The sequence below is a fragment of the Chiloscyllium punctatum genome, chromosome 49 (genome assembly GCF_047496795.1).
Source record: "Chiloscyllium punctatum isolate Juve2018m chromosome 49, sChiPun1.3, whole genome shotgun sequence".
In the NCBI taxonomy this organism is placed as follows: Eukaryota; Metazoa; Chordata; class Chondrichthyes; order Orectolobiformes; family Hemiscylliidae; genus Chiloscyllium; species Chiloscyllium punctatum.
Window position 1 is genome coordinate 17692856 of NC_092787.1, and position 12465 is coordinate 17705320.

Below are 12465 nucleotides of genomic sequence, written 5' to 3' on the forward strand. Positions count from 1 at the left end.
AAATAGATTTGTCTCACAGGTAGCCCAGTGGCGGAGAGAAACTCCAGCTTCTAACTGCAATCAAGAGAGAAAAGATAGCTTCTACTTCTTCAAACCCTGAACAACAACTGCTTAAAACTAAACCTCAAGCTAAAAAAAACCTAGAAATGCTGACAGAGCTGATCACATCCATCCAGGCTGCCTCCATTGTTCCAACATTTAAAAAAAAACTCAAGGCCTCACAAGCGGTTTACTCTCGTGGTTTTGGTAGACTGCTCAGTACTTAGACTCAGAGTCATAGAGATGTACAGCATGGAAACAGACCCTTCAGTCCAACCCGTCCATATCGACTAGATATCCCAACTCAATCTGGTCTCACCTGCCAGCACCCAGCCCATATCCCTCCGGACCCTTCCTATTCACATACCCATCCAAATGCCTCTTAAATATTGCAATTGTACCAGCTTCCACCACTTCCTCTGGCAGCTCATTCCATACACGCACCAGCCTCTGTGTGGAAAAAGTTGTCCCTTAGGCCTCTTTTATATCTTTCCCCTCTCACCCTAAACCTATGCCCTCTAGCTCTGGACTTCCCGACCCCAGAGAAAAGACTGTCTATTTATTCTATCGATGCTCCTCATAATTTTGTAAACCTCTATAAGGTCACCCCTCAGCTTCCAATGCTCCAGGGAAAACAACCCCAGCCTCTCCCCATAGTTCAAAACGCTCCAAACCTGGCAACATTCTTGTAAATCTTTACTGAACCCTTTCAAGTTTCACAACATCTTTCCGATAGGAAGGAGACCAGAACTGCATGCAATATTCCAACAGTGGCCTAACCAATGTCCTGTACAGCCGCAACATGAACTCCCACCTCCTGTACTCAATACTCTGACCAATGAAAGAAAGCATACCAAATGCCTTCTTCACTATCCTATCAACCTGCGACTCCACTTTCAAGGAGCTATGAACCTGCACTCCAAGGTCTCTTTGTTCAGCAACACTCTCTAGGACCTTACCATTAAGTGTACAAGTCCTGCTAAGATTTGCTTTCCCAAAATGCAACACCTCCCATTTATCTGAATTAAACTCCATCTGCCACTTCTCAGCCAATTGGCCCATCTGGTCAAGATCCTGTTGTAATGAGGTAACCCTCTTCGCTGTCCACTATACCTCCAATTTTGGTGTCATCTGCAAACTTACTAACTGTACATCCTAAATCATTTATATAAATGACAAAAAGTATAGGACCCAGCACCGATCCTTGTGACACTCCACTGGTCACAGGCCTCCCGTCTGAAAAACAACCCTGCACCACCACCCTCTGTCTTCTACCTTTGAGCCAGTTTTGTATCCAAATGGCTAGTTCTCCCTGTATTCCTTGAGATCTAACCTTGCTAACCAGTTTCCCATGGGAAATTTTGTCGAACGCTTTACGGAAGTTCATATAGATCACATCTACCGCTCTGCCCTCATCAATCCTTTTTGTTACTTCTTCAAAAAACTCAATCAAGTTTGTGAGACATGACTTCCCACGCAGAAATCCATGCTGACTATCCCTAATCAGTTGCTGGAAAAGCACAGGTCAGGAAGGGCTCATGCCCAAAACGTCGATTCTCCTGCTCCTTGGATGCTGCCTGACCTGCTGCGCTTTTCCAGCAACACATTTTCAGCTCTGATCTCCAGCATCTGCAATCCTCACTTTCTCCTATCCCTAATCAGTCCCTGCCTTTCCAAATACATGTACATCCCGCCCCTCAGGATTCCCTCCAACAACTTGCCCACCACCAACATCAGGCTCACTGGTCTATAGTTCCTTGGCTTGTCCTTACCACCCTTCCTAAACAGTGGCACCATGTTAGCCAACCTCCAGTCTTCCAATACAAACATCTCAGCAAGAGGCCCAGCAATCACTTTTCTAGCTTCACAGGAGTTCCAGGGTACACCTGATCAGGTCCTGGGGATTTTTCCATCTTTATGCGTTGAGACATCCAGCACTTCCTCCTCTGTAATATGGACATTTTGCAAGATGTCACCATCTGTTTCCCTACATTCTATATATTCCATATCCTTTTTCACAGTAACTACTAATGGAAAATATAAATTCTGCCTGACAACTTCTCTTCTAAAGAAAAATGACAAAATAACCTCAAAGCCACAGTATTGTCACACAAGTCTGGACCAAATATTATGGATCAGACCAAACTCATGGTAAATATATCAAGGATATAGCCTACACCCTAACTTTTATCTTATTAAAAGGCAAGTGTAAGATGCTATGGTCCAGATTTATTTCGATTGGTCAATCTATTCAGCTTTAAGCAAAATACACTTTATTCTTACCTCTAGTTCAAATACAAAAAAAAGAATTAGTACACCTTTAACTCTACTGGGAAAGTTAATAATAGATTGTTTAACTACTAAACTACTAACAACTGTTCTAACACAATAACATCTTAAACTGACCATGGGAAAAAGCAAATTCAGTAACACAGATTGTCCCATACAGAGAACTAAAGTTTTTAGTAATAACAAAGATGTAGCAGGTTCCATATCCAGCTTCCAAACTCCTAGCAACTGCTGAAAGCTAAACTAAAACCCCAGTTCTGACTCCACTCATCCATGCTGCTTCTATTGCTCTTACTTCCAAATACAAACCTCAAGGCCTCACAAGACCATAAGACATAGGAGTATAAATTAGAACATTCAGCCCATCAAGTCTGCTCCGCCATTCAATCATGGCTGATAGGTTTCTCAACCCCACTCTCCCACTTCATCCCCGTAACCCTTGATTCCCTTGGTACTCAAGAACCTCAGTCTTAAATATACTCAATGACCAAGCCTTCTGGGGCAACAAATTCCATAGGTACCCCACCCTCTGGCTGAAAAAGTTTCTACTTATCTCTGTTCTAACAGATCCTCCCATTTATTTTAAGACTGTGCTCTCGGTTCCTAGTCTCTCCTATCAATGGAAAACATCTTCCCAGGCCATTCAGTATTCTGTAATTTTTCAATTAGATTTCCCCTCATCCTTCTAAACTACAGACCGAGTCCTCAAACTTTCCTCACATGTTAAGCTTTTCATTCGTGGGACCATTCTCGTTAACCTCCACTGACCCAATCCAGGGGGCCCAAAACTGTGCACAATACTCCAAATGTGGTCTGCCCACAGCCTTATAGAGCCTCAGACATACATCCCTGCTTTTATATTCAAGTCCTCTCAAAATAAATGCTATCATTGCATTTGCCTTCCTAACTACTAACTCAACCTGCAAGTTTACCTTGATAGAATCTTCCCAAGTTTCTTTGCACTTCAAGCTTCTGAATTATCTCCCCATTTAGAGAATAGTCCATGACTCTATTCTTATCAAAGTTTGTGACCCCACACTTTCCCATGTTGTACTTCCTCTGTCACTTCTTTGCCCACTCTCCTCACCTGTCCAAATCCTTCCGGAGCCGCCTCGCCTGCTCAGTGCTACATGTCCCTCTACCTATCTTTGTATCGTTTACAAACTTAGCCAATGTCCTCAGCTCCTTCATCTACAGCCTTAACATATAAAGTGTGTTCACTTTATTGACTTGGAACAGACCCTTTGGTACCTCTGTCTCAATCTCTTCGTTTTTTTGAAAAAATGAAACTACACCTCAAAGCAATAGTATCATCACACAAATCAAAGTTACAAGAAATAGCTGGTAGGTAGTTAGTCTATAGTTTCTGCAGACGTACTAAGGGAAAATGTGTCACTATAGTTATCTCATAAGATAACATATTCCTCATGATTTTTTAGTGTATTGCAAAATATTGATATTAACATTCAACCTACGCTGTGTGTATGCACATCACACAGCAACTGAGAGTATAGTCTGCTCACCAGCTGTCCACACATGCAAGCCACAAACTGTAATAGAGTGTGGACAAAATAAAGGATCATCAACCTATGCTTAATCTATTAACTGTCCCAGTTAAAACAGTTATACCTTTATTGAGCTCTGTGTGCCTCTGTAATCCTCTTGTAGATACGACTGCAATAGTTGAACACTTTGTTGTTCATCCAAACTCTATTCAACAAGATTTAACCAAGAATCAGAACAACTGAACATTGGAGAAATAAACAAGCTGTGCATTATTCAAACTTCTTTAAAACATCACATTCTTTGATAAAACAAATGTAATAGAATTTAATTACATAACTGTTGGTTTTGAGCAGTAAAAATATATACTCAGGCAAACTAAACTTCTCTGCCAATAAAGAAAAAAATTAGTCCAAATAACCTTAGTTTAAGTCATTGTGGACTTTGAACTCCCAAGCTCTTAAAAATAGGTTCAAATATCTTTAATCTAATTTTATTTTGGACCATCACAACTGATGGAGATTCCTATTCCTTCTCGGTCAGAAACACATTCCATTGTAGGAGTGCATTCAAACTCACTGATGCCAAAAATATGACAGTAGTACTTACCAGAAATTTGCTGATCCGTAGCCCAAGTTCCTTCAGAGGTACTACCACTTCTTTATCAGCTTTTAGTTTCTCCCCAGAGGATATACTGGAAGAGAAGAAAACAGCTTTCCCTTGAGTGAGACTCTGATTATATACACTATGTAATACTTGTAGATAAGCTTAATGGTGCCAGCTATAGACCAGAAGATATTTTATCTGAAAAGCAGTTTTTAGAGCTGTGGGATCGAAATTGCCGAGTGGCAAAAATAAAGCCTTTTATTCAGCAACCACAAGTAACACAAGGTCGAGGCTGCAAGAGAATCCTGAAATACAGTTCTTACAATAGCCTTTTTATACACAGTTCTTACATATATTAAAATTCCTTTACTATGGTGTTACAGGTTTGGCAGGCTTCTGTTCTGAGAGATAGGCGGGGATGGTATTGTTCTGTGCAGTACACTTATTCAGAGATAAATAGGCCTAACACTGCTCGTGGCAAAGTCTGATAAGGTTTGAAAATGCAGTAATGGATTTGAAAGGGTTGTTTTAAATTTGGTCTAGCATATATTAGTAAAATATGCTACAGACCTGCGATTTTATGAATGGACGAATGAAGCAGTGTTATAGTAGGGAGTTATGACTGAATGGAATGAGAACATGGTGAGTGGGTTAGTAAAGGAGTTATGAATGAATAAGCAAAGTGCTTATGAGGAGGAAATATAAAGCATTTGTGGATGAGTCAGTGAAGGGACCTAGAACACTATCTCTCAGAGCCTATTTATCAATTTTCACAAATAAAACCATAAGTATTCCCAGTGTGTGACTACACCCTCTGGTGTTCTTTAAGCCTACTGACAATCCTAATGGGGTTGATTCTGGCCAATCCTATGTTACATCTTAGGTTTTATTTTTAATCAACAAAATACCTACCCTTGAAGTCATTTACATTAATTGATGAAACCTACCTGCTTACGCAGGAAGATATAGTGGCTTTGGAGGCAGTCCAAGCTGACACTACATACAGAAGGACATGTTTTATTTGGACAGAGTGGGTAGATTTGATCTTTACTTATTGGAATACAAAAGAATGAGGGGCCAACATATTGAAACACAAGATTCTAAAGAGACATGAGAATAGATGTGTAAAGATTGTTTCACTTTGTGGGAGAATCTCAGATAAGATGGCATAATCTCAAAATAAGGGGTTGCACATTTAAAAGATGAGGAATTTCCTCTGAGGGTAGTGAATCTGTGGAAATTTTTACCACAGAAGGCTGTAAAAGCTGCATTGCGAATTATATACAAGACTGAAACAGACAAATTTTTAACCAATAAGGGAATCAGGGTTATAATGAAAAGGCAGGAAGTGGACTTCAGGATCATCAGATCATCCAGATCTCATTGAATGAGAGAACAGACTATGGACTAAATGGTGTACTTGTGGCTTCTACATTTTATGTTTTTATCCTCTGTGGTCAATAATTTGTCCACACTATACATTATCAACCAAAGGATATGCAGTACTTCAAACTATGTGGAAAATAAATAAGTCAGTCTTGCAACAAAGTTTAAAAAGCATGTTATAAAAGTACACAAGAGTTATCACCATTACCTAGGGGGTTTGTAATAAGACAGGCCAGCTAGTAACCGCTCACAATGTCGATCCAACTCAGCTTCAATTTGATCCTGAAAGAAAATAATGTAATTCAAACTTTATTCTGTAACTGCTCACCTTCACATTTTACATCCATTTCAGTGATCCTTCCTAAAAACCATAAATCAACACCGATTGATTTTTGGAGGTACTTCTTCCATATCGTAGTATAATTCCTGTTTCTCATGTTACTTTTTTCCTATTAATGGTATCAATTTACAACAATCTACTACCACCCTTTTGCTGATGCTAATCAACAGCTGGACAATAAACAGGTTACACTTATTTACCTCTTGATATTTCTAATCCCAAAAGATCATTTTGCTTTTGAATACACCAAAGATCTGCAAATTGCATGGAGAATTGTTGCTACAAATAATGCAACATGTTATTATATACAGCTACAAAATACAGTTAGAATCTGTGAAAATCTTTTAACCCATTGGTGCCATGTGTCAAAGAATTATTCACACCATTCATCAATCATAGCATTACCTCTACTGGTAACACTGGGAAAATACAAATTCTTCAATAAGTCCAAGAAAGCTGCGCAATCAATTTTAAATAATAATTTTACTGAATTGAACTTACATTTTCTCTTAGTGCTGACCTCCCCAGTAAAATTGTCCACAGCTCTCGACTGCTCCTGTGAACAAAAGCCAGAGTCCAAATGGTGTTTTTTAAGGGACGGTTTATTTATTAGATTGCTAAAAGTTAACATTCGCGTCACTCTTACCTGAGCAAATACTCACCCAAATATCTGAATCATTTAGTCTCAGCTTTACCAACACCTTAAATGATAAAATAATGTTTCTAGCATAGAACCACTGAAAACTTTCAACACGGAAGAGGCCATTCGGTCCATCATGTCTGCACTCTACACATGATCTGAAATTGATACTTCCTCTCAATTTCATATCAGGCTCGCAGGTTAGCAAAGGCAGTTTTTCATCTTCATTGTAAGAATTTGATTTATTACATGTAACACTGATACGTTATCCCAATACACTTATGTTTCAATATAATACCGATGAACTTTTGCAACTTGGAATCCCAACAAAACCTTGAGAAAAATGTTCTTTATTGATTTTATTGAGGACAACGAAATTGCATTGGAAACAGTACTAATTTCACATTGAGCTCATTCTCAATCAGACCATCAGATTTCACATTCTAATATGCTCTCAAATGTATTATCTAGGATAATCCTCAGTGTTGTATCAAAGGAGAGCGCCATTGTCAAAGATACCATTTTCAATTAAGCACTTGTCACCAAAAGATTCTATCACTATTTAAGAGAAAAGGGGTTTCCAACAGTGTCTTTGTCAACATTGCCTACTAAGCCAATATTCCAAAAGTACAGCATAAGATCATCCCTCTTTGTTAAATTAATTTTGGACTCAAATGGACAAAGCTGTTCCTTAAAAACAATATCCCTCACCCTACACCTTTGCCCAAAACCTTTGAAGTGTGGCCCTGATTAAACGTGGATTAAAGACAAAAATAGAAATTGCTGGAAGAGCTCAGCAGTTCTGGCAGTATCTGTGGAGTGAAATCAGAGTTAATGTTTCAGGTTGAGCAACCCTTCCTCAGAACTGATGGTAGCTATGAAAATGTTGGCATTTATACAGAAGATAGGGAGTAAGGAGTAAACAATAGGTAGGGATAGAGCCCAGAGAGAGAGGAGCAGTTGGACAAAGGAGTGAATAACGATCTGGCAAGGAGGGTGAATAGTTATTAATGGGGACTGCTTGTTGCTAACCATGGGGTTGTGTGTAATAGCAGACTGTGTGATAACAAGGCCTGGTTTGGGGCATTGGGGTAAGGACATGGGAGAGCTAAAGCCCTGAAGTTTTTGAACTCCATATTGAGTGTGGAAGACTGCAGGGTCACCAAATGGAAAAGGAGATGCTGTTCTTCCAGTTTGCGCCGAGCTTTGCTGAAGCACTGCAGCAAAGCTAAGACAGATGTTTGGATATTCCCCGAACAAATAAATATCAATTTCAGCACTGTAGCCATCCCGACACACCAAATGCAAATTTAAGCTTCAGTTCCAAATAAAATAACCAGCGTAAATTAAAATTATTTCATGTGTGTTTGATATGTTACAAATATATGTTACTGCTTCCAGAAAAGTAATTGTTTTTATTCACTCAGGGAAAATGGGTATTACCGTTTGCCAGTATTTATTGCCCATCCCTATTTGCCTTTGAGAAGGTGGCAGTCCACATGCAGCAGGTTGACCCACAACCACCTGAGGGAGGAAATTTCAGGGATTTCAACAGTGACAGCAAAGGAACAGCGATATACTTCCAAGTCAAGATGGTGAATGCCTTGGAGGGGAACCTGCAGGTGGTGATTTTCTCATGTATCTGCAGTCCTTGTTCTTCTAGATGACAGTGGTCATAGGTTTGGAAGTGGTGTCCAAGGATCTTTAGTAAATTTCTGCACTACCTCTTGTAAATAGTACACACTGCTGCCACTGAGGGTTGGTGGAGGGAGTGGAAGATTGTGGATGCGATGTCAATCGGTAGGGCTGTTTTGTCCTAGATAGTGTCAAGCTGCTTGAGTGTTGTTGGAGCTGCACTCATCCAAACAAGTGGAAAGGATTTCATCACACTCCTAACTTGTATCTTGTAGATGTTGGACAGGCTTGGAGGAGTCAGGAATCAAATTATTCACCATATTATCCCTAGTTTCTGACCTGTGTTTATGTGGCGAGTCCAGTAGAGTTTCTAGTCAATGGTAATCCCTAGGATATTGATTCAACGATGGTAACATTTGTCAGTGTGGCATCAATGTTCTTTGGCAATTGTCAGTCCAAGCTTGGATATTATACAGATTTTGTTGCATTTAAACATGGGCTGCTTCAGTACCAAGGGTCGCGAATATTGCTGAGTATTGTGCAATCATCGGCAAATATCCCCACTTCTGGACCTTATGATGGAAGGAAAGTCATTGGCGAAGCAGTTGATGATTGGGTCCAGTACCTTACCCCTGGCAAACTCAGTCATATAGCACGGAAACGGACCCTTTGATTCATCAAATCAATGCTGATCATAATCTCAAATTAAATTAGTCCCATCTACCTGCACTTGGCTCATTTCCCTCCAAACATTTCTTATTCATGTCGTTATCTAAATGTCTTTTAAACACTAACTGAACCCTCATCCACCATGGAGTTTAATGGGGGAAAGTGTGAGGTGATTCACTTTAGAAGGAGCAACAGGAATAAAGAGTAAAGGGCTAATGGTAAGATTCTTGGTAATGTCAATGAGCAGAAATCTTGGTGTCCATGTACATAGATCCCTGAAAGTTACCACCAAGGTTGATAGGAGAAAGTGAGGCACTATTCCTGTAGACAGTAATGACACAAAGATCAAAGCCAAAGGCTATGTGATCTCCTCCGTGGATTCCCAGAGAACTCTAGGATAAATTCTGTCTGGCCCATAGGATTGAGCAATTCTGAAGTGTGAAAATAGATAACACCTCTTCCTTGTGAACGTTGATCCTCTCCAGTCTAGTAGCTGCATCTCAATATTCTCCTCTACAATATTGTCTTTTTCCAGTATGAATACTGACTAAAAATATTCATTTAAAATCGCTTCTCCTATTTCCTCAGATTCCACGCAGAACTTCCCACTACTGTCCTCGACAGGTCCTAATCTTATTCTAGTCATTCTTTTATTCCTGACATACCTGTAGAAAGCTTTAGGGTTTTCCTTGATTCTATCTGCCAATGATTTGTCATGCCCCCTCCTGGCTCCTTAGCTCTCTCTTTAGGTCCTTCCTGGCTAACTTGTAACTCGCAAGTGCCCTAACTGAACCTTCACGTGAAATGTTAAAAGATTAAATGGGAATCTCTCTCTGGATATTAATCTAATGTTAAAGAGTTAAACTGCACTGAATGAACATTCATGCAAGAATGTGAATGACCCTCCCCCCCACCACGCACTCCAATTAGACAGTCATTTGCCATTACTGCCCATACTATTATCAAATTAAAACAATCATTCAATCTCTTCCATTCAGAAATGCTTTCTTGCCATCCTCTGAAGCTAGGTATGTCGCACCTACATTGTCTTGGAGAAACACAGTAACATCTAAACAAAATTTGGGGGTACTTAATTGCCTTTGTTCATCACACCTCCCCTTTATAAGTACTTTTAGAAGAGTATGGCGTCACCAGGAAAAAGGGGAGAAAGTGGAGCCAGTCCACTCGGATCCAGACAGTAAAGTGCATTGATTGCCGGGGAAGCTGGGGGTTGACGAGTGGCATGTGACTATGGGGGAGTGGCTAGTGTTTTGGTGAGCTTTACCAACTGACCTGTATAAAGGGGGTGTGTTTCTTTGTTCAGGGCCTCTGACTCAACTTCGCACACTTGCATAGAGGGTCATGGGGATCACCTAGCTTGTACAAGCGGTATTAAATTTCAACTGTTCGCAGAAGGTGGCATATGCCACCTTCTATCTCATGTGTGAAACCTCAGGAAAAGAACCTAACATAGCTAGCTTCCATGGATGAAGGGTGTCAAAGGGACTTCACCACTTCAAGACCATTTAGAAGCAGCAATGCTGGCCTAGCCAGCGATTTCAGATCCCGCAAGTGAATTTTAAAAATTCTGACCCAGATTCAGATCATGTTGAAAGAAAGTGCATGATTTCTGCATGACCCAGAAGTTATTAAAGACTCCTTATAAAATTTAAGCAGAAGCAGCTACTTGATAATAGCTCGCAGTTCTGGTCTGAGGAGAAACAAAACTGCTTTCAGTCCCTAGAAAATATTTGGAAGATTGAAAATCATTTTTGAACATAAATTTTTTTAAACTACCCTGGAACAGGAAGGCAGCAGCCAAAAAAATTGCAGATTTTGAATTCAAAGTCAGAATACAAAAAGGGCGTAGAAGGGAAAGTGGCAAAATAGCAGCCCCTAAACCCGTTATTTGATGGCCAAAGAAATAAAATTGAGAAAGATGTTGGCTTTGGACAGGGCAGAGGGAAGAGTGCGAGCACGAGGGAGAAAAGAGGTGGATCGAGGATATCCACTCCACCAGAACATGCAATAATGCACCTTGATGGTGGCAAATCATTCCAAGATACAAAACCGTGCCTCTTATTTCATGAACCTTGGAACAGTTATATAAAAAAAAAGAAAGACAAGAAGCTCGTTTTGTCCAAACATACCATATATCAAGCAGGTAGCACAAACTGCACACCACAAAATGTTACTCATCAACATTAAGTTGCATTTATACAGTATTCAGTGGAGTCAAGGTACCAAGGAACCAGCTGCTGTATGATTTGATCATTAACAGAATATCCCAAGGTTCTACACAGGAAGGTAGCAGGACAAAATTAAATGAAGCCAAAGGAAACATTAGGACCGGTAACTAAAAACTTCAAAATAAATAAAATAAAGGGAGTCTTAAGGAAAAAGAGTGAAGAGTTGAGGGAAAATATCATTGAATGTATCTCTTAATTGTGCAAGTCAAAAATCATACAAGTTTGTCGTGCGTAATTGTCATTCACTAGCTCACTGAACGTCTGTGCAGAAAATTACAGCACCAGCTATAATTTCTCAGAAAGGGATAAAGAAGAATTTAAAAACAGAATGAAAAAACCTACAATTGTCAGTAACTGAAGAATAAAATCAAAGGCTAATATTTTACGGTAAGTTTTCCACTAAAAACATTAACTATTCTTTACTCCTCACAGGGTAAAAGCAAATTACTGCGGATGCTGGAATCTGAAACCAAAAGAGAAAATTTGTCAAAGGGTCAGTTAGACTCGAAACATCAGCTTTTTTCGCTCCTTACAGATTCTGCCAGACCTGCTGAGATTTTCCAGCATTTTCTCTCTTGGTTTCTTTACTCCTCACATTCTAGTTGCACAATATAGGGCACATTTAATCAAGTATCTGAAAGTAATTCTGGATTCCATATGCAGAAGATAACAAGTTTACTCCACCCTCAATGACCACAAACTATTGTAACTGCATGGGCTGCTAGCTGTAGAACTCACCAAGCACTACAAAAGTTGTGCAAATAGTACTAGCTCATCATATTGACTCCAGTGGGTAAACTGGAGGGAGGAAACAAAAGTAAAGATTAAAAGTGTATTTCAACCTGAACAACGCACCCAAGAGAAACAAAAATACATAATCTTCATGCCACACTAAAGACTGATCCCAGTCAGTCTCATTGATAGTATTACAGGGAAAAAAAACTGCACTGAGGCATCCTTATATTTTAAAACAAGAAAACCCTGAGATAGGATAAGAGGGAGACTAAAAAAAACTATGGAAACGTGTTAACATATTTGACTACTTGCTAGGGCGTGCATTGTTCTCAGTACACTGGGACTGCTTTTATGAGTGTTGGTAGCGAACTGAC

At 39.7% G+C, this 12465-nt stretch overlaps 1 protein-coding gene across 1 annotated transcript in view; it reads right to left on the reverse strand.

The window, feature by feature from the left end:
* The window catches only part of nup188 (nucleoporin 188), a 102223-nt gene that overhangs the window by 89226 nt on the left and 532 nt on the right, over positions 1 to 12465 (reverse strand). The window contains exons 2-5 of the mRNA XM_072565593.1: positions 6665 to 6719; positions 6032 to 6105; positions 4441 to 4525; positions 3958 to 4038 (exon numbers count right to left, since the gene is read on the reverse strand). Coding sequence (XP_072421694.1) covers positions 3958 to 4038; positions 4441 to 4525; positions 6032 to 6105; positions 6665 to 6719 — 295 coding nt within the window. The remainder of the gene's footprint in view (positions 1 to 3957; positions 4039 to 4440; positions 4526 to 6031; positions 6106 to 6664; positions 6720 to 12465) is intronic.